Genomic DNA, 22,504 nt, shown 5'->3' with positions numbered 1-22,504 from the left:
GAGAATCTGTATTTGTCAATTGTATTTTTCTCTAAATTATTTGCTAGATGTAATATAAATAACGTTTTTAAACCAATCAAAATGTGAAAGGCATAATGAATAGTGCATATCAGTGGATATTACATCTAAATAAATTATATATTTCCAGTATTATTTTACTTTTGTTTTTAAATATAAGTTGTAAATGGCTGTTCAAAGGCTGTCAATGGTACATTTATAATTATGTACATAATAAATGTCGTTATTTGGAATGAGGAAAATGTTAAATAATTGTGTGACTGATTAAAAAGTGTAAAAGTCTTTAATTTTCCTTGAAAAAAGAAAAGAAAGAACACAATGGCTATGATAATAATGAATAAAGATGATCAACCTAAGTGGCTGTCTTTTTTTACCCAGTAGGAATTAGCCTTAATTAACTTGCTGAATAATTTCCAATGTATATATGATATATATGATACAACTACACAAGGTTCCATTTCAAAACATGTTTATTGGTCATATACAAAATAAAGTAAGCTGTTTATCAACAAACATACAGTATATACATCAATAAATTAAAAGATGGATCAGACCGATGATGAAACATTTAATTTCATGATTACCAATACCTTGTCATCATCACCTCACATATCTACAAATTGCAAAAAAAAGAAGTACAATAATTTAGTTGAAGATAAATACTTACAAAGACACATTTAAAGTATTTTCCCGTATAAAGTACTGTCGTAGAACAATTTATTACACCCCATACAGAAATATTACAAAACACAGAATTTCCTATTACAAGGGCTTTTTCTGAACAGGCTATGCCATATTCACACAGTCACTACTTTTCTATAGCTTTAAACTGACCATAATATACTTTTAGAAACACAAACATATCCCCATACCTGTCCAAATGATCACATGGTTTAATGGGGGAAAAAACATTAAAGTAGTACAAATAGAGAGACTGTTACAATGACAAGCAAAACATAGAAATAAGTTAATGTGATGTGAAACTCTGGGTACGTATTGTAGGCTAGAGGCTTTGCAACTGATAAGGGCAGAGAGTAAGAGAGAGCAGCAGAAGGAAGTACAAAACCAACATTATTATTGATGACAACACCAAACAAACCATCAAAGGAATCCTTGGTTCATTTACTCTCATCGATCGGCATTGGAGGAGGGTGAAAGGGCTTTTAAGGTCCTGTGGCGTGAATCAGTAGACAGGAAAACAACTGATTGACTACATACTGTTCGGCCAGGCAGGGAGATAAGGAGTTAATGATTTGCGTCTTCTAGAAGAATCTGAGGTTTTGTAGAAGTGCTGCTGAGTTAACTCGCTGACACTTTGTAAAGAGGGCTGGGATAAATGGAGTGGGGTTTTATCCGATGTGTCTCCACCACTCCTTTCTGCCTCTGTAAAAATATTTATGGAAGCAAGTTTAGGAGCTTGGATTTGTAATGAAATGTCTCTTCATACAGAGGGTATGACCCCTGTACAGGCAGAGGGAAATAAGGTCAGCGTTGTCTAACAAGCCCATAAACTCGGTTATGAAAAGCCACTAAGATGCTCTGTCTGATAATCGGCCTATTTGTCATCTGATCACGTCTGCCGAGTGAACATTTGGGAGAAATATTTCACCCTGACTGTTTTACACTGGAGGAATACAACAAACTTATTTTAGATTTCTCCTTCTCCTCAAATGGAAGTTGATCAAACCTATATGATGATTTAAATGTTTTCACAGTTGATTGTTAAGTGACATGGTGAAAAAAGCAATGTAAGCCACAACACATAAAAGAGAGACAAACTGGTGCTGGCATTCACAACCACAAATGGATTGATAACCACAGCTATTTAACATGTCACATCACACCTGCTTTTATAAAAGAGACAACTCCACTCAACAGCTACGAATGTGTCACTCCTCCTGGGAGCAGGAGGTCGTTTTCTTGATGATATTTAATGTCTATTAAACATCAGCCACCATGTGAACAGATCTTTGCTTACACAGTATGCATCGTTTAAAAACAACAGGAGCATTAATATCATAGTGGGTGTTACGTAGGCTTTCACAGGCATCAGGAAGTTTCATAATTCTGTTTCAACTTGACACCGATAAACCCTTAGTGCTTTCCCCCTCTAATGGATACCACTATGACCTCACACGCAACACAGGATGAGCCAGAACAAATTCATTACAATTTAAAAAAGCAAATAAAAAGACAGTATACTGAGTGAAATTATATAGGAATAAAACTTCATCAGGGAAATATAATAATATTATTCTGAGTACACAAAACAGGACACATTCAAAAATAAATTACAAATAAAGAGCACATACATAAATATGCTGGGTGTGATACCTATGCTTGCTTGTGGCTGAATACCATGGAGGATATTCCTGTGATAAGACATCAAAATAAAATGACTGAGACATTTTTATTTTGACATTGGTAGTCCTCAAATGTCACGGTTAGCTTAACATACAGTGTAAAGATGAAAGATAAATAATATGTTTTAAACACATTTCCCTACCAATGCCTTTGTTCACTGTTCACCTGTTTGATTTGATATTACCGTCAATTCAGACACACATCGCTCATCTTAATAACTGCACAGCAGTAGGCTGGTTAACCACGTTTTCTTCACAGTGGAAAAGGAGCGGTTCAGGAAAAAGGCTGCATGTATGGTCTCTTGTTATATCATGTCAATTGCTTCTATATTTCAGTAAATTATTTATATCAGGTTTCCATTAGTTTAAAGAAAAGAACATCCAGTTGAGGCAATTGGACTTTGTGAAGTAAACCTAACTCTTTGACAGACAAACCATTAAACAGCAGAATACTTTTTTTTTCACTTCATAAAACACCAAATACGTTAACAAATTTCACTTCCCTGACACTTACAGATCAAAACAAAACAGGAACAATATATATACAGAACTATGTCAAATGTACACAGCAAAAACAAGATGTTTTCTCATCACACATTACAAAAATAACCTATTGATGGAGCAGGGGGTGGTGCAGCACAGGCCCATTGTTGAGTTTTACATCGCTATTACTTTCCCGGATGACCTGAATACACGATATATCATGAAGCCTGTGAGGTTAACCATAACACTTCCTCATCTCATCGGTCAATAACTAGCTTTTAACGCTGCAAGGACCAAAATAAAGCCGCAGACATCCTGTTCAGAAATATGTGCTAAATGGACTTGAGATGTACAAAATGATGAGTGCAGATTAGGAGCAGATAAACACTGTGTAACACGTCTGCAGTGCAGGAGCTGAGTGATGGGGCCGGGAGGACAAAGATCTTCTGATTAGAGAAAGTTACCTACAGTGTCATCCCCCGCTTTGGCCTGAAATCAAACAAGGATCAAAGTCATATCCATGAAATAGTTATAGTTACCTCGTCACATACCTACACAGCACACCACACGCTAGTTCACGGTTACACACACGTGCCTAGTCACAAGAGAAGAAACAAAGCTATTCAGTAGTTAAGCCACTTTTGGTACAATTGCAAAATAGAGAGATACTGTATATCAAACAGATTTTGTTACACCTATTTTTTTTTTTTTTTTTTTACAGGTCGTTACAAACAATGCAAAGATAATTGTCTTTATAAAATTCCAGACTCTACCGTACATAGACACAGATTCTTGGAGTATAGAACACCACGTAAGACTACTTTTATGGTAAAACTGTGACATGACATCCCATTTGTGTGACCTTTAATTCAGAGAATAAGCATTGCTGGCTGACTGCAGTCCGTGACTGACTTTGTGGTTCAAAGCGAGAGAAAGCAACATTAACCGCTTTGATTAGAGGCAAGAATGTGCTGTAGGTGAAATAACCTAGATCTTTGAGTCAGTAGCCAATCAAATTCATAAACACGCAAACCATATTATTAGCATAAAACCGTTTTTTACTCATAACTTTCCCAAAAGCTTGTTCTGTGCAAGAAAATGGCGCGGTTTTGCCAATACTTCTTGTTCTTTTCTTTTTGAAGGAATACTTCACCAACAAAGTGATACTTTCTAAATCAATGACTCATCCTGAATTACCTTGAGCTCTTGAACAAAATTAGCATACCCCCACAGTGATAAAAGAATCCAAAAATGGAAAAAAGTCCATTTAATTTCCAAATAATAGTGGCTGCGTTTTAAAAACAGCAAAACTATACATAAAAATGTGTTTACAAACTAACACAACTTGTAAAGTTTAATATAAGTCTCATGTATCCAGTTGTGTGCCCATCATTTCCAAATACATTCATTTACCAAACATTTTAAGATTTAAAACACTTCCGCATTAATAGTCTCACTCTTGAGCAAGTCCAAAGTGTATAGAATAGTCAAGTTTTAGCACAGATATATTGGCTTTGCTTTTCTAAAATGTGGCCCCAATTTACTTCAAATCACCAAAATGTTTATACGATTTTTGATTCTCCATTAATGGTGGGGGTTTCCGAAAAAGCCCAAAGATTTGTTCAAGAATCCATGGTGATGCGGGGTAAGTATTAGATGTTGAAATGGTCATTTTGAGAGTAATATTTAAGTTTATGAACTGCCGAGTCACATAAATGGGTGTTATTGATTTTTATAATCTTGCTACTACACAGCTCATACAACAACGCACAGTTAAATGCTGCCACAACCTGATTCCTGATTGGTCAGTGTTTCACATTAAGCACAGGTATATAAACAAACAACTGCATTGAATCTCCACCGTCCTCCCAGAATTCCTCTTGCCTTTGAGATGATGCATATCATTAGGAGACCAAAGGCACTTGCCCTTCCAATTTTTTTCAACATACTTTTGAGAGACAGAAGACAACTTTATCTTGATTCAGCCCTGGTGTTCAAAAGACCATTTCCCTGAAGATTCCTATAAACTGAGATAAGGTCAGTAACCTTATCTCCTTTCCTCTATAGTATGTTGTGTTTTTTGGTAAATATCAATTGCCTTATCGCCCTTCTTTCTGTTGGATCCAGGAAGTACTGTGTGTAAGAATGGAAACCAGTTGGAATTGAGAAATGGAAGGACAGAGAAACAATAGGTAAGAGAAAGAGAGCTGTACATAGAAAGTGAAGAGATCGTAGAAAAAAATACAGCTAACTAAATATAGCAATACCAAACACGCGCAACAGAATTTCACAGAATTCCTGATATAACAATTGACGCACAGAGAATACACTTTGGACCTCATGTGAATGACAACACGGTACAAAACAGTAGAAATACAGTTACCACCATTGTGTAATATATATTTTCTCTAGTACTTCTCTTAAAAAGTTCTTGGCTAGGGTGGAGCATGATGGGACTGAAATCAGCAGGTCACGGGAATCTTGCGTATTCTGTTGGAACTCAGGGTCCAAAGATTTTTTGTGTCAATCTAATCCAACAAACAGAAATACATAAGCACCATCTTTTTGGCTCTAATACAAATGTTGTGTGTTTGAATATCTTTGTTTGGGTGGCATAGGCCTGTCACGATATTACGTAAAAAGGACTTCGGCATTGTGCAACACACAGCCTGAGAGTCTATTTGAATAATTATTTTATTTATTAAGGATATTTAAGTGTTGTTCACTTTCCAATTCCAATGTTTGAATATTAAAGAACATTTTAAATGAAGTCATGCCTAGTGTAGCGAATTCAAATGTTCTACAACTTGGTTTGAATGATTTTTCCAAAGTATTTTGGGCATTGACATTCTTAAATGTTTCCCCCGTGGCCTGGTGTAAACCTAATCTCAAATTCTTGGACTTTTCCAGGTTTTCAGTGACCGTAGGAACCCTGTGTATCTGTCCTGTGCTAAATGATCATGCGCCGACCAAAGACTTGCATCTTTAGAGTCTCAACAATCTTCCACTGCTTCCACCCTTTCCTCCAGCTGCACTGATCTGAGACAGGTGATGGTGCTGAGGCGATGTGATGGAGAGCGCCCAGCTGTTTGACGTCAGTGCAGGTGGAGGACAGGTGGGCGGCAGAGAAGAAGAATGACCGCACCCCCTCATCTATCTTTCCCTCCCTCAAGACCGTGCATCTGTTTTTGACTTCACTATTGTGATCACGCTGGTGGCTGTTGCCATCTTCCCCGGTATGAACGGGCCAATGACTGACGACGCCATGCCTCCCCCTCCTCCTCCCCCTCCCCCCCTCACACCGACCCCCACAGAGGGGCTCCGTGCCACAGTCCTGGCGAAGGTCTGCAACGCCTCGTACTTAGACCTCAGAGCGTCCAGCTCCGCGCGCATGGAAGCGTTCTCATTGGCCAGTTTGTCCACCTCCTGCTGCAGCACGCTCTTCTGCTTCTCCAGCTCCTCCTTCTGGGTGACCCGCTTCACCCGGCAGCTGGCGGCGTAGCCCCGGTTCTTCAGGGTGCGCCGCCGTTGTTTCAGTTGCACGATCTCATCCTTGGTGAGCCCTCTGAGGTGCTGGTTCAGTTCCCGCACTGACATGGTCACCAGCTCGTCGTCCGTGAGGGTGGTGCCATTCTCCCCCGGCTCACGCTTCACCTGGAGCAAGCAGGACGAAAAAAAAGGGGTCGTGAAACAGAACCACATCTCAAACATAGAGAATTGAGCGTAAAACATATGCAGCCCTTTTACCTTCAAGGCTTTATTTCCTTTGTTAGTCGTCGTCATGCCACAAGTGCCTTGCTCTTCTGAACACACCTACGGAGACAAAAGAGAGTACGAAGCATTAGCATAGAAACACCAAAAAAGCAGTTCTGCGTGTAGCCAGGTAACAGAGTAACAGCATTAAAAAATAAACATGGTTTCTTGAGATGAATAAGATTAAACCAAGTGTGAGTCAATACCCACCAGGACCAGTGGAGATACACCAGTTTGATATCTACTGTTGGAGCCCTGTTGTGAGAGCATGTTGCCGTTTCATGCATGCTTGTCACATTGTGAGAGTGAAAGTGACACACAAACTTTTCTTAGAATTTCCCTGACTTCCTGTTCCTGGTGGTTACACCAACAGTGCCCACCACCTTTGTGTTGCTGAACTCTTATTGGTTGGATTTAGGCCAGTAGGAATGAGGGTAAAAAATGAATAGGAAGTGGTGACATTGGTGGGAAGGATCTCAGGGGAAAACCAACAGTTAGAGCCCTAATACGCACATAGACACACAGACACACACACCATAGTGACTGTAGTGTAAACAATAGCGAATTTGTAAAGCAGGTATAGACCTACAATTACTTGAGATAAAAATGTAGGTAAACCAGATTAAATGATGTTTACGCGTTAGTACCAAAGCGGAAACAAGAGACAAAAGGATGTAGAGAACACAGTGTGACTCAGAAGTCAACAAAGAGGGAGCCTGGAAGTGAAAAAAGATGAGATCAGTTCTTAGTGCGCACAGCTCCACAGATGAGCATCTCCACAAGCTCTCAATGCGATGCTTTGTGTGGCGCGTTGTCCGGCTCTCATCTCTCAGACCTGTGTGTGTGTGTGTGTGTGTGTGTGTGTGTGTGTGTGTGTGTGTGTGTGTGTGTGTGTGTGTGTGTGTGTGTGTGTGTGTGTGTTCGATAAAGGGCGGCTATTGTTGCTGCTGCTGAGCGATCATCATGAGACCAGTCATGATGAATCAGCAGATTCCTGATCTCACTCTCTCACCCCTTTCCTCCTCTCTCTCTCTCTCTCTCTTTCTCCTATCCTGCCGCAGACATTTCTTTATTCCCCCTTTACCTCTCAGATTTGACATCATTTAAAACCTTCCAAGTCCTTTTCTAAAAGCTTAGGGTTTTGCCCAAAGTATAGCTGCAGGCTGAGGAAAGCCTACAGGACAGGAGGGCGGTCACATTAAGGCTGTGCTTGAATGTGATTGGCTGTCTGACGAACAGAAACACCTGCTTTCAAGCCAAACCTCCACACCTACACTGCTGAATCAGAGTTTTAGTTGAAGCTATTTGCTGATTAAAGACAATCTGTAAGCATGTATACATCAGGGTCTCTTTAAAAAAGTAAGAATTTGGAAATGTGTTATATTGCTTCAGTCCTTCAAAAGTTGGGTAATTTAAAAATCTCCTCATTAAGAGGAGTGATGACATGCGACAACATGTCTATTCCTCTTTCATTCTTATTCTTTTCTGTCACAAGGCAATGCACTGAGCGTGTCACTGAACCTCCCCCACAATGCACCTGTCTGCCTGCCTGTCTGTTAGTATTTGTGCGAGGCTGCCACAGATCCTACAGTTATAAATAGCTGTACATCACAGAAAAAAAGCATACACATATACAAGTAATCATCATGCACACGGCACGTCAAGTCAGAAATCTGTCAGGGAAAAAACAAATAATATTGGAGGAGAAAAATGCTACACTTTTCCCTACATGGACCTTTGCTATGATAAAGCATTATTCAAAGAATCAGACTTCAAGCACTCCTTCATAAGTAAGGGTCAGACAATTAATGGAGCTTCTTCTTCTTCAATAACCAAATGTCTTTCATCCTCGTGTAGCGCTGTAGCGTTGCGTTTTGTTGGGATGCAGCCTTCCACAGCTGGAGGTGTATCATCGCACAATAGATGGATCAAAGACGCGAAAACTGAGGGTGGCTGCTGGGGGTGGGGGAGGAACAGAGAGTGGGAGGGGGGGGGCGAACAGAGAAGGCAAAAAAGAAGGCTGTTTCCCTGCCAGGCACTGGTTTATTTCCCCTGTGCCCAAGCCCCAACCCCCATAACCCGTTCTACATGCAAACAAAAAGCATGCCAGCAAGAACATACACACACACACGCACACACAATCCCCCGCCGCCATGCCAGTGGGGCACAATAAAACTCACACGTAAAACGCTTGCCTGCAAGTACACAAAGTGCAAATGTGTGGTTCTGTTTAAAGTGCGAAAGAATGCTCGATACGTGTGGAATTGAGCTTGCTGTGCATGAATGGTTTTATTCCATACTTGAAAAAACATAATTAAAATGTCTAAGATAAAAGCAACTACTGTAGCAAATGGAATAACTGCAGGTGCACAAAAGGTAATTGTAATATCCATATCAAAACCAATACAGATCCTTAATAATCATTTTACTTTAAAGGTGGGGTAGGTAAGTTTGAGAAACCGGCTCGAGATACACTTTTTGTTATATTCCATGGAATGCTCTTAACATCCCGATAGCAATGAATATCTTAAGTGCTTTGATAAAAATACATCAAAAAATGTCATCTGTGGAAGCCGTGGTACTGTAAAAAGCACGACCAATCATTTTAGCCGGCCCGGCTAAAATAACTGGATGGCCTACCTGCCTGTCAGCCTTCCATCTGTGCACACACTTATCTCGTGCCCTCATTGGTCATGTGCTCGTTCGTGTGTGTTGGAGGAGGGGCTCTGTAAGGAAGTGGCAGATTTTTTCCGGCTGTGTATTTTCAAATTCTAGCGATCTCGAGCCGGTTTCTCAAACTTACCTACTCCACCTTTAAGGTAACTTTTAATAATCGTCACTCATTTGTTGTGGCTTTTACATTTGTAAAGTAAATCGGAGAAGAAATTCAGGTTGAACGAAATGAAGAGACTTTTGATTGAGTCAAGTCAGGTACACTGATTTACTGACTGAGGTAAGAAAGAATGGGTGCTATGACAACGACTAATGATTATTCTCGTGTCCTTGTGGTCTCTAGAGGAAAGGTCAAATTCCTTGTTTAAGTTTTTTTTCTTTAAATGTATTTAGTTTAATATTGGACAAGATTAAGACAAATGGCATCAGTTCACATTTGAGAAGTTTGGGGATATTTCATCAAGGTTAGACAACAAGCCTGACCTACACAACAGCAGTAAACCGCAATAAACTAGTGTGTGCTTCTGTATGTGTGTGTGTGTGTGTGTGTGTGTGTGTGTGTGTGTGTGTTGTCAGAGAGCTGAGGCCATGTGTAAGTCATCCAGGTTAAGGATCATCTGCTGAGCAAAGGCATCGCCATTCATCTTGGGCGTACACACACACACACACACACACACAAACACACACCCACCCACAGAGTAACACAAAGTGCCAGAGGTGTCCTTCCCATAATGCTTGCGGGGTGGTCGCTGCGGTGTGGTCAATGCCACAGCCACTGTTGCTACAACACACAGCTTTTTTGCTGTGGCAGGCTGTATTTTTATGGAGCAACCCACAGAACGCTGACAACTCGAGAGCAGAGCTGCTTACAGTTACAGTGGAGAGACAACACACACACACACACACACACACACACACAAAAAGGACGGGACATGGGGACCGGGATGGAAGAAGAGATAAGAAGTGATGGAGACGAGTAATATAAAAGCCAGAGGAGGAGAAAGCGGGGGGAAAAAGAAGGTGAGGAGTTGGTGGGATAGCAAGGTGAAGACTAGGTAAGAAAGGAGGAGGGGGGGGGGGGGGTGGAAGGAGGAGGCGGAGGACTGAAAAGAATGCTGACGTCCTCCAGAGCTGATTAGCGTTACAGCGGAGACATCACACCCACAGCCCAGAAAAGTGCTGAGTATGGAGGGAGGACGGGGTGGGGGGTGCAAATGACAAGGGAGAAAGAAGAGAAGAAAAAGAGAGAGGCAAGTGAGGAGGAGGAGGAGGGGGACAGCGGAGGGGATAGAGGGAGTAACACCAATGAGGAGGAACAGGACGGGGAGGGGGGGGGCAGAGAAGGAGGAAGAAGAGGGGGTGGGAAAGTGTTTGGGTGAAAATGCATCCTCAACACATTTGTAAGAGCTTAGCTGTTGGGTACAGAAGGGGGGGTGTAGGGGGAGAAAGAGAGAGAGAGAGAGAGAGAGAGAGAGAGAGAGAGAGAGAGAGAGAGAGAGAGAGAGAGGGGAGGGAGGATTGGATGGGGGGGATTGGGGTCGGTGAAAAAACCCTGAACTCAGCAACGACCACGACTAACACCTCCAATTAGAAAAGTTTTGAGGCTGATCCAGGGCAATGAAACTACCACACACACACACACACACACACACACACACACACACACACACACACACACACACACACACACACACACACACACACACACACACACACACACACACCACACACACACACACACACACACACACACACACACACACACACACCTTGACAAATCAAGTCCTAGAGGAAGGAGGAACACAAGAGTAATAGCGTGGCAGGAGGTGAACACAGAGATCATGGGGGGTTCACAAAGAGATTAAAAGTGCACAAGACGTAGAGCTAACCACTCGTCTCTCTTCAGAACAGCGTGAGGAGCTGTGTGTGTGTGTGTGTGTGCGTGTGTGTGTGTGTGTGTTGCCGTGCGTCTGCTGGCTTCAGACTGAGCTCTAATTAATCTGGTTTGAGACAACCTTTCGCCACTACCACCACACAGAGAGGAATTTCTTAGAAAGAGGCTTCCTACGTAAAGCTGGTGGCATGCACTCACACACAGCGGGAAATAAATAGCCAGATTAGACGCTCCAAAAGCGACCCGGTGTGTGTGTGGGTGTACATAAGCATAAACAAGGGAGCACACAGAATGATCAAGAATAGACTGCAGAGTCACACGTCCTGTGATGCAGTGGCAAGTCTGTCTTTATTGAATAATCCCAACATAACAACAGCCTTAACGGCGCCTCCTCCCTCAGGCAACTCTCCGAGCAATAACGTGGAGCACAAAGGACGGCGGCCGCGAGAGGACCTGGTGGAAAGACACAAATGTAGACTAGGGAGCCTGAATGAAAAGCTCAGTGCACCACAAAACCCCTGGCTCCGGCCCACCTTGGCTCTGTGTTCAAAAAGATCATTGATCTAGGGAGGGCCGAGGGTGTTGAGGGAGTTGGTAAATAATTAACGACGAGTACTGTGTGCAGGCTAATTGAGAATTAGGAATCAGATCAGCGATAATGGCAACCTGTGCATATGGGGGCAGGCTCTCAGCAGAGGTATACAGGGCCATGGAGAGAGAGGGGGGGGGGATAAAAAGGCACCCCAGTTTGAGCCGGGGTGTGTGTGGAGAAAGGAGCAGGAGGCAATTAACTGGGAGGTATGCAGAGCGTGAAATAAGCATGATAACACAGACAGAGGGGAGCAAGGGAGAGGGAGAAAACACAAGGAAAGGGAAGGAAAAGGGAACCTAATATGCATATTATAATATATGCAGAGGGAAGAGCGATCACTTTCACACCTTCTGAGAGTTCAAAAGGGGTATTGTGTGTGTGCGCGGTGGTAAAGTGTGCGCGAGACGGTGTTGGTGCAAGTGTGTTATTAAAGGCGAGAAAAAGTCCTGGCGTCGACACGTTTTTCCCATTCCAGGTAGTAAGTCGGAGTGTGATGACAAATTTCCCAACACAAGCAAAAAAAACTGCACTGTCAGGCAATTGAGCTCTCTGGCTCCTTTTTTTTCACAAGGGCTTTTTTTTGTAAGAGGAGGGAAAGCTTGAGTCGTTGGTTAAGTTGGTTCTCTCTTTCTGTGTGTGGATAACAGGGAGACAGCACTAAGTTAAACCATATGTTACGTTTATTTCCCCCAGGCGCTGTACGGGGTTGTACAAGTCAGCAATACTGACTCGAGAGTAAGGGAAAGTTTCAGTACAAAGCGAGCATACATCATGAGGAAATATGATCAGAAACAATGATTTAAGAGCAGAAACAAACAAGAGGACATGTGCACGGACGGAGCTCCCGGGGTGTCATGGAGAGCCGTGGCCTTTTGCTCTGGGACATTCCTGGGGACCATTCTAAGGTCTCACATTTGCTTCCCACTTCAAGATGGTATGAGAGGCATCATGGCTCACCGAAATACACACACACACACACACACACACACACACACACACACACACACACACACACACACACACACACACACACACACACACACACACACACACACACACACACACACACACACACACACACACACACACACACACACACACACACACACACACACACACACACACAGGACTGTAGTTTGTGGGTACATGCACCTCCTACTGTTGCCATTCCAAGTATGACAACATATCTTCTTGTAGCACATATGAGAAGATATTACATAAAGCCTAATGCTCCATACTTTCAAACGACATGTTTATGCAGAACATGTCATTTCAGTTATGCTGAAGAAGAAAGCATAGGATACACAAATAAATGCTACACATTTTAAGTTGTTTTCCAAGAAACGTGAAGGTTTTTTGGGTATGCATAGTACATGTGCGTCATCCAAATGTATTACTATTTGTAATCTTACTTAATTATATATTGCACGGTTTCCAGTACGAAGGACAACAGAAATCAAACTCGTCTTCTACCGGTTTCATCTTTCAGCTTTGTCAGCTCTAGAGCTAACAGGATAAGTTAATAAACTGATGAGTTAGTCGATACAAAAATACATCCAAAGCAAATTTGACATCCCCTCTATCTTGTCAGAAAATCGGACGATCATTAATTGGTCTTACATTTGAACCTATCCAAGGTTTTTCAGTGATAGTGAAGTCAATATGTTGTGAGTTGTGAACTGTTGGTGGGACCAAACAAGACATTTGAATATGTTTGGCATTTCATTTGATTGAATTCCCCAAATGTCAGCCTTATCTACAAAGGTCAAAGGGTCATAGAAGGCAGATAAAAAAAAGGCTCCTAAAAACATTTTCAGGTGTCAACACAAGAAATATTAAAGGTTAGGGTTAATGGTTCAAAGTTCATCTTGACTCCAGATTCAATTCTCACCCACACCCCCACACCCACCCACACCCCACACCCACACCCACACCCACACACCCACCCACCCACACACACACACACACACACACACACACACACACACACACACACACACACACACACACACACACACACACACACACACACACACACACACACACACACACACACAGCTGTTTGGCTTCAATCCACTCTGTGTGTGTTGTTATTTAAAAAGGTTCAGAAATCATAGCACAATTCTACGATCGTCACACTGCAGTTAAAAAAATGCGGCAATTTGGCGCATAGAGATGATGCAACTGGTAGACAACCACTGGTAGGGATATTCCTGTTACCAGGGCCTTGCATCTCCACGACTTCATTCTCAATATATCTCAACACTGCATGCAAAACAGAATCATTGCTCTGCTCCGAGTGTGTCGATTTGTGTGTGTGTGTGTGTGAGTCTTTAACGGGAGCCTGCTCAGAAAGCTCCAAAATAAACCCGAAGGTCCTCAGAGGGCTACCACGAGCACCTGACTCAAAAAGAGCTGAGTGATTATTGATACAGAAAAGCGGCTTTGTAATATTAGTGTTTAAACTCATTTTAGGACAGAGGAATGGATCAGCCATTTGAGCCACTTAATCTGAATTTAAACGCGTTTCCATTTCCTGATCCCTTTAACGTGTTGTGTGTGTGGCAATAGGGTTTATCTGGGTTTCATTTTTCGGCTCTCAGTACGGTAATGTAAATAAGGAGTGGAGACACTTGTGGAGTGAGAGTGTAAACACACACACACAGTCAAAACAACACAAGGACACACTCACACAGAAGCAGGAAAAACAGTGGAGCACAGCAATGATTATGCACCAGATCTGCTTACACCATATTTCATCATTACTGTGGAGAAAAAACACTCGACTATTGATCTGCCTCACTGCTTCCTTTACTCTCTGCCTCACCCACTCTGTCTTTTGTTCCCGCTTTTACTTATCTCTCTCTTTGCTTCTCTCCCACTCGCGGACATGTGCAAACGTAACAAGACATTTTCTGAAGTGGATCCCAGTAGTAAACAAGAACACACACACACACACACACACACACACACACACACACACACACACACACACACACACACACACACACACACACACACACACACACACACACACACACACACACACACACACACACACACACACACACACACACACACACACACACACACACACACACACACACACACACACACACACACACACACACACACACACACACACACACACACACACACACACACACACACACACACACACACACACATGATTGCCCTGCAATATAGGGCGGCTTCCTGTGGACTTCTTCTTGAATGATTTCCCAGTGGAGGATTGACAGCGACCAGAACACCTTACGATATAATGCTTTCTATTCAGACCAAAACGATATTAAACTACCTCAAATGATACAGAGTAGGAAAAACTGCTGGAATATTTGTTTATTTGCTCAATTTTCCTAATTTAAGACAGTGATTTCAATGTTGTACAGCTGATCCGTGCAAAGACAACATTAAACATTGATGCTTTTTAGATGTTTACCGTTTTTTGTTTACGGTTTGAATTTTATTTAAAGCAAGCTATCAAATCAAATCTTGTTTTGGTGAATGCATCAGTAGGTACAAGGCGTTGGTCAGCTACATAAAGAGGTGAACATTATTAGCTTCACCCAAGGGTAACATTTACACTAAGGTCAGGGTGTTTTACTGCATGTTTGTAAGTGTTCATTCCTTGTAAACCTCTTCTAAAACTAGAGCTGAGATAATTCATCAATTCATATTGATCAGTCATCTCTGTTTCCAGTTTCTCAAATGAGAATATTTGCTGTTTTTTTGTTATATATTATTGTAAACCAAATACTTAGACTTTAGGGGGATTTGTGGTTTAACAAAACAAGACTTTTCAGTGACTGCCTTTGATGATTTCCATTTTTGAAAATGTGATACATTTATTAGGGCAAACGATTAATCAAGTAATCAAAAGAAATGGTCAGATTCATTCAAATAATGATGAGCAAAAGATAAAACAAAACAGACAATAAGGTATTATTCCAACCCATGTCTTTGGCATACTGCTTTACTATGAATAAGGCAAACATGCCCAAATAGAAGCTTTAAAGAAGAGGGGAAGAATTGATTGTCTTAAAACATTCCAAAATAAAACATGAGCTTATTTAAACGTAAATGATATTCAGTTCACTATAAAAAGAGTAAGCACATATTCACGTTTAAATAAATGACATTTAAGCATGTTTTGCTAAAAGAAATAACTAAATAGATTTACAATGGCTGCCTATTATTTATCTTATTGATTAACAACCAACTGTTTCAGCTCTCTGCACACGGGCATCACTTCCTCTCAGTGGGATACAATGATCAGATGCTGCTGTCCCATCCTTCCTTCCTCACACACCTAGAGGAGGTTTTACACAGTGTTACATCAACTTGAACCCTGCACAGTTTATAAGGACTCACACACAAACAAACACACACACATACTGGTAACACCGAGATGTTACACTCATTACTTATAGGACTTCCTCCTGAAGAGAGAGGCTTCAAGTCAGACTTTGTTGAAGGATGAAAAGGAATCAACTGCTAAGTGCAAAGTGTTGTAAGAGCCAACTGATAGGATCACTTCTCATTGCTACATCTTCATTCTACATCTTGCAAATGCAGCTAGGAACTCTCTCAAACACACACTGTTGTTAACCTTGGTGCACACACGGCCCCTTAAGCAACTAGACATCAGCGTCTTATAGGAGTGTTAAACCTCCTGCTCTCTCACACACACATGCACACAGCAAGGCAAAGAAACTAGCTGTGGTAAGTAACAAGTGAAAACGCCATCTGTCAAGCGAGAGCGCATTTGCTTCGCCTCAGCATTTTCAGGGGAATGCCTTGAAGACAAAAAGGTCCTTGTTCTCAATCTCTCCGCAAATCCCATCTCTCATTCTTCCTCCCTCTTCCTTCATCCCCCCTTGCTCTGCGCGCCATGCCGCTCCGCCACCATCAGCAAAGTTGCACACATAAGCATTGGTCAGCGTTCAATTACCGTGAACACCAGGGAAGGATGGGGAAAGTACTTGACAGAGAAATGCACTTCAAGCACTGATTAAATACTGATACCAAGTATAACAAAAGTTTAGCCCCTTGGTTGTGTGTGTGTGTGTGTGCATGAAATGAAAAAAAGGAAAAGGGGAAAAATGTGTGTGTGTGAGAAAGACATGGGGGGGTTGCTCTTCTCTTCAATACTGATACAACTGTTTCATCATTATGACCCTCTATTACAGTACTTGCCAACTTGCTTACTACATACTTTTGATACACTCCACAGAGTGCTGACTCTAACTAAAGCTGCTGAAATGGAGTCATTAGGGGGTGAAGTTTCTGTTTTTCTTGGGCCCACAGAGCTTCCCGATTACTCTTCAGTGTTTAAGAGTTGCAATGCTCATCGGTTGCTACGAGGCAGAAGATAATGGCCCATCTTCAAGAGATCAATCACAGGATATTCTGTTGCAGGGCATTAGAGTTCAATGAGGTGCTTTCTTTTTTTAGCCACAGTATGTGCAGTCAATGTACAACATTAACTCACATGGGATTGCCTTCAAGCTGGCATTTGTTTTTGTCCAAATGTATTTTTTGTATATATACAACACTAATTTTAGATTTGTATAATTTCCTTTAAAAGACAAGGGAGTTCACTGCAAGGACGGAAAGTATCTTTGTTTGACTGAAGAAATGTTTGAAATACCAAAAGTAAAAACTGGTTAATAAAGCATTTACATCATGTTGTACAAACTGTAAAGTCCACTGAGACAAATGTAACATTTGTGATATTGGGCTATATAAATAAACATTGATTGATTGTTTATCTGCAAATTATTTCTAGTTGCCTTATATCCACTTTGACTGTTAATGTGTTTGAACCCACTCAATAACCAAACCACACTGAAAAAGAACACATTTAGCACATTTTAAACAAATATTCCGCAGCCCACTCAGGCTGTAATTATCCCATTAACACGTCAACATCCTCCATGACCGGGCCTATTTATTTCACAGCCAACCCCCCAATATAAACCGAGCGCTTCCTTCCCTCGCGCCAGACCTTTGTCCGCCCGCGCGCCTGCCGCCGGTGCCATGTTGCCATGGCTCCCTCATGCCTCCGCTCAGCTCGCTCAAACGTTGAGAAATCAACGTTGTGATGAATCAGCATCTCTGTCGCGAGCTCAGCCGGTGTACAACCGGTCACGCCAGGAGACAGACCGACAGCACAAGACACGTAAACGTGTAAAATATGATGTTAATGGAGACATGAGCAGCAGGCCTGTCGTGTAGAGCAGCGTCTGACACAAAGCAAATGTCAAAACAGTCTCTGGAGCAGCGCTCTCACTAGCGGCTACACCGTGTAGCTAACCTCCGGACGACTGACAGCTATAAATACGATGACAGCAGCCGGGTGTCTATTGTTGTCTTACACATTTCACTTCTGTCGCTAACTTAGCAAAGCAGAGTCAACCAAAACGTAACCGCGAGAGTCCGTAAAACCGCTCGCAAAACAAACTATAAACCTAGCACACTTACATTTAAAATGACTGCACATCTTACCTGCAAAGAAGCAACAGACGTGTCCGCGTGTGAAGCGACAGCAGCGGGAGGCTCCAGCTTGTGTCCGCCGCTGCCGCTTCAGCACCCCGAAGAGAGGACAGTCGCACAATTAAGCTAATGTGTGGTTTTCGAGGGTTCACGTTGCTTAAATTGTAACACTACATTAAGATGTTTTCCCCTAGTTCTATATTTGTTCACCTTTCTAAATATGTTTGGCATTTAGTAGACACAAAACAAGGGAATCCCCAGACGTACCATCGGAACAGAAAAAGCCGAGCTGCTCTCGAACTCCCCGCAGGAGCTCTAATTCCGACACATGGCTCCTGTTTAAGCTTGACAGCCGCACGCAGCTTACACCCTTTGTCTGTGTTATTGTGATATCGCCGGTCGGTGGTGTCGCCGGGGCTGTTCACTCGACCCGACCCGGTCGCGGAACAGCATCTGCGGGTCTGGATGACGCCTGGGTCGTGATGATTCAGCACTACCAGACCGCTGCTGCCCTTTAAACAGCAGCTGCTGTGAGATCGGCTGAGTGAAGCGGCAGCGGCGAACACCGGGACGAGCGGCAACACAAGCGCAGCGAACACCGTACGGCAGCTGCGGCGGCCGTGCACACTCAGCAAAACAACACCGCTATATTCAGCACTTTTTAAGGAATTTCACTTTTGATTTCGACAAAGCTGACTCACCAGAAGTCAAACCGGCGCCTTTCGCCCACCGCACCTTCGAGGGTTGGGGTTCGCCGATGGCTCGTCGACCCGGTGTGGAGAGAGACAGTTGGAGAAATGTTTTTTCCGCTCACGCCTTCTCGCAGGTCTACATATATCCACTCCTTCCTCGCTTGTTTTAGTCTATGGTCGGAGGCGCCAGACGTCAAATGATGTTTGGATCACATGGTTTCATTCATGAAGGATCTACGCAACCCGCATTTAAAGAGACATGAGACACTACTACTGTGTGATGGACTGTTGTTAGTGTGGAAAGAGTGACACGACAGCCCCACCTCTGTGCATATTTCTAAACTTAGAGCTAACATTTGAAGTAGCCTATACGAGTGGCTCCAATAGTAGTCTACAGAGTCATGGAATAAAAACAAACAAATGGTGTCACTTTTTTAAATTAAAAAGGTGTTGAGACTTTTTCAATTGTTTGAGTTACAAATAAAACCAGAGTTGAAGATAATGCTAAATTTTACCGGACATTTTTATAAATAAAAAAAGCTATCTAATCGGATGAAATGCCACAACTGAAATAAGCTACATCGAGGCATATCAACACAGAGATATAGTATTAGTATTGAGAAATATATCATATTTACATGTTTTTTAGCCGATGACAGGCCACTAGTTAAAGACAACATCTAACTGGCATGGAGATTCACATCACTGCATACTTCCTTTAAAAAAAGTGATGAGTTAAGTAAACACAGTAGAACACATCTTTTACCTTCACAAAAAATGTACAATGGATGTTTACCATTTCTGTTGAGGCCACGATGTAAACAAACCCACGTTTCCGATCTCTCTTTGGTTCAGAAGCAAACTGAAAACCTCTATAAAGTGATCATACTTCATTTACAGTGCAATTTAAAAGCAACACTATTAGGACTGATGTAAATCAGTTTATCAATAAGCCATTTCCATTTCTGAGGAACTAATGACTTTCAATGCAAGACAAGAAAGCACTCAACCAATATCAGCAGCCTATTTCTGGATAATGCATCTGAGTTTATGAAAAACAGCCTGTATTACATATTCAATGACCGGTATCTCCACTCTGTCTTTGCAGAGTAAATCTCCGCCAGGATGCTAAAACTGATGCTACATTTTCAAATACAACTCGCATTTGGTGGGGGGGTTTTCTCCCAAAAAGCCTATATTTAGCCCAAATGTAATCATATTACGGTGAGCTTGGAATTTGGAAATTCCAGGATTAGCAGTTTTAATTGAAAAGAGCCCCAGTCTTTTAAAAGCAAGGTTCAGATTGTAAATACAAATATTATACAAATAATACCCAATTGTAAATAAAGCAGTGAGAGTTAATTTACCTGCTTACAAATTAATGCATCAATCATTCTGCATAATGAGCATTTTCAACCTTCACAGAAGCCTCATCCACTGAAAGACTCTTGATGTGTCAAACGGTCACAAACACATAGGCATTGGTGGAAAGTAATATGTACATTTTTGAAGTACTTTTGAGTATATTGGGCACTAAATTATGGTTGTACTTATTGTAATTTTATTCAACAGCTATCCAAGTAATAATATATATTAATTTTATAAAACATGACATGCCCAACGAATATGTGAAAAGTGGATCACTGACTAGATGCAACAATAAAATGCTTTCTTTTATGTAAATAGATCAGTGATAATAATCCAATATTATTTAAAAATAGGTTATCAATAAGATATTATTACAAGTATAGCATACTTATATTGATGCATTCACCCGAGTAAAAGATCTGAATATGAGAAGTACAATATTGACCCAGTCACTCCTACACAGTGCATGTCTGACTCCTGGATAAGCATTAGGACCGTACTGTGTGTCCTCTGTGATGTCGCCCACACTGCACGTTGGCATGAGGGGAAGCCCATACTGCACATTCACCCACTGTGTGGTAACGTTCAGAGCTTCCTCTTTCTGCGACCGTTTCACCTGACAGCTGCACAAAGCTGATACTTTATCAGCCCGGAAATCTTATCTGTGCTTGGGTCACAAACACAACTGGTGCACAAAAAGGTGAAACAGAGAAATGCTGAACACTAAGTGCATACTAAAATCTCTTTCTTAGCCTGTCTCTTAGTTTTTGAGGGGATTAGTGGAGATGGAGGAGAAAAAAAAACATTCCTTCCATCTTTTCACTCATCTTGCTTTTTGGCGCTCCCCCTGGCCTCGATGCGATATCCAAACAACCATGTTACTGCAAAGGTCAGTGAGTACATTGATTGAATGGAGATGACAGGTAGCATCTGGTCTACCTGTGGCTAGAAACCCCATGGTGGGTTGGAGCACACACACATACAGACACACACATACAGTCCATGCTTTCCACTCAGGATTATCAGCCATTGAACTGCCATCTTAGACCCTCTGCCGGTGTCGGGATGATTGACACGGAGCACATCCTCTTCACCTAAGGCGGGGGAGAAGTGTTCAAAGCTGCCGGACCGACAGAAGGTAACAGAAGTCTAATAATGAGAGGCAAATGGAAGTCTCTCCAGGAATGGCTAATCTTAACGGACAGAGGCAGGAGCATGCAGGGAATAACCTTTCACAATAAAAGGGGGATTACCGAGACACTTCAGTGGCGGAGGAAAAACCTTTGCACGCACAAATAAACATCCCGAGTGCGGTAAGCGCATGCGGGGCGCAATTTAATCAAAGGACACTGGTGTGTGTAGTTAAAGGAAAATAAACTTAATCCTACAACAGCTACAAATTGTTCAATTATAATGAGGACAAGGCTCTCCACAAGCCTCCACTTTTCTTCCATCATTTTAACTCCGCTATTATGCACCTGTGTGCTGCCTGAATAGACCAACAGGCCTATCTCCTTCAGACACAAAGTGGCATCTGTTAATCCTAAATGTAGCAGCCCGGAGCGAAGGAAAGAGCCCAAATATCTGAACGGGAGTTTTCTCAGACTTCCAAGTCGGCTGCAGCAACTGATATCTCCCAACATACCCAAATGTAACTACACTCCAGTCCTCTACTGTCACACCAATTCAAACTCATGATATTAGGTCTCTAAGGTCGCAGCATCCACTGGTGGAGAGTCACATGTATTCATGTACTGTACTTAAGCACTTTAATAATGTTTTTCTGATTAGGATTATAAACAGTGGTTCCAAATGTTTCTGACTTGTGACATTTTAGTTAGGATTCTTCTTTAGTGGAACTGCTAAAGCTGCTTAAACTTCTAGAATAAACCCTTTGAAGTGCAAAACATTTACATTAAAACTGTTCTACTCTACTGTTCAATCTACACCGCTCCGATTTATATAGTGACCCTTTGGGAGCGGTCCGACTCCTAGATTCAGAACCACTGGGCTAAACTACAAAACTGTAAATAAACAAGTTGAAATTCTAACTCAAGCACGAACATTTTCAAATGCTGTGGGTCCCAGGGTCGTTACTTAGGGATTTTCCCTCCAAAACACACTTGATTGGATTCCTTTGTTTACTTCACTA

The 22,504-nt window shown here is 42.0% G+C and overlaps 1 protein-coding gene across 4 annotated transcripts; it reads right to left on the bottom strand.

Moving 5' to 3' along the window:
• Positions 1-470: 470 nt before the first annotated feature.
• mafgb (v-maf avian musculoaponeurotic fibrosarcoma oncogene homolog Gb) lies at positions 471-19,400 on the bottom strand. Of its 4 annotated transcripts, none has more exons than XM_034120742.1 (3): positions 18,994-19,400; positions 6,612-6,677; positions 471-6,518 (listed from the first exon to the last, which is right to left on the bottom strand). In XM_034120742.1, the coding sequence occupies exons 2-3, from the start codon at positions 6,645-6,647 to the stop codon at positions 6,033-6,035; spliced, it is 522 nt and encodes a 173-aa protein (XP_033976633.1). In that variant the 5' UTR covers positions 6,648-6,677; positions 18,994-19,400; the 3' UTR covers positions 471-6,032. The 4 variants fall into 4 exon arrangements, with proteins under 4 accessions (XP_033976633.1, XP_033976632.1, XP_033976634.1 ...); XM_034120741.1 differs by lacking the exon at positions 18,994-19,400 and adding an exon at positions 18,560-18,949; XM_034120743.1 differs by lacking the exon at positions 18,994-19,400 and adding an exon at positions 18,305-18,552.
• Between the last annotated feature and the right edge of the window lie 3,104 nt (positions 19,401-22,504).

This window comes from Trematomus bernacchii, unplaced genomic scaffold (genome assembly GCF_902827165.1).
Source record: "Trematomus bernacchii unplaced genomic scaffold, fTreBer1.1, whole genome shotgun sequence".
Taxonomy (NCBI): domain Eukaryota; kingdom Metazoa; phylum Chordata; class Actinopteri; order Perciformes; family Nototheniidae; genus Trematomus; species Trematomus bernacchii.
Note: the sequence above shows the minus strand (reverse complement) of the source record. Positions and strands in the feature narration are given on the sequence as shown.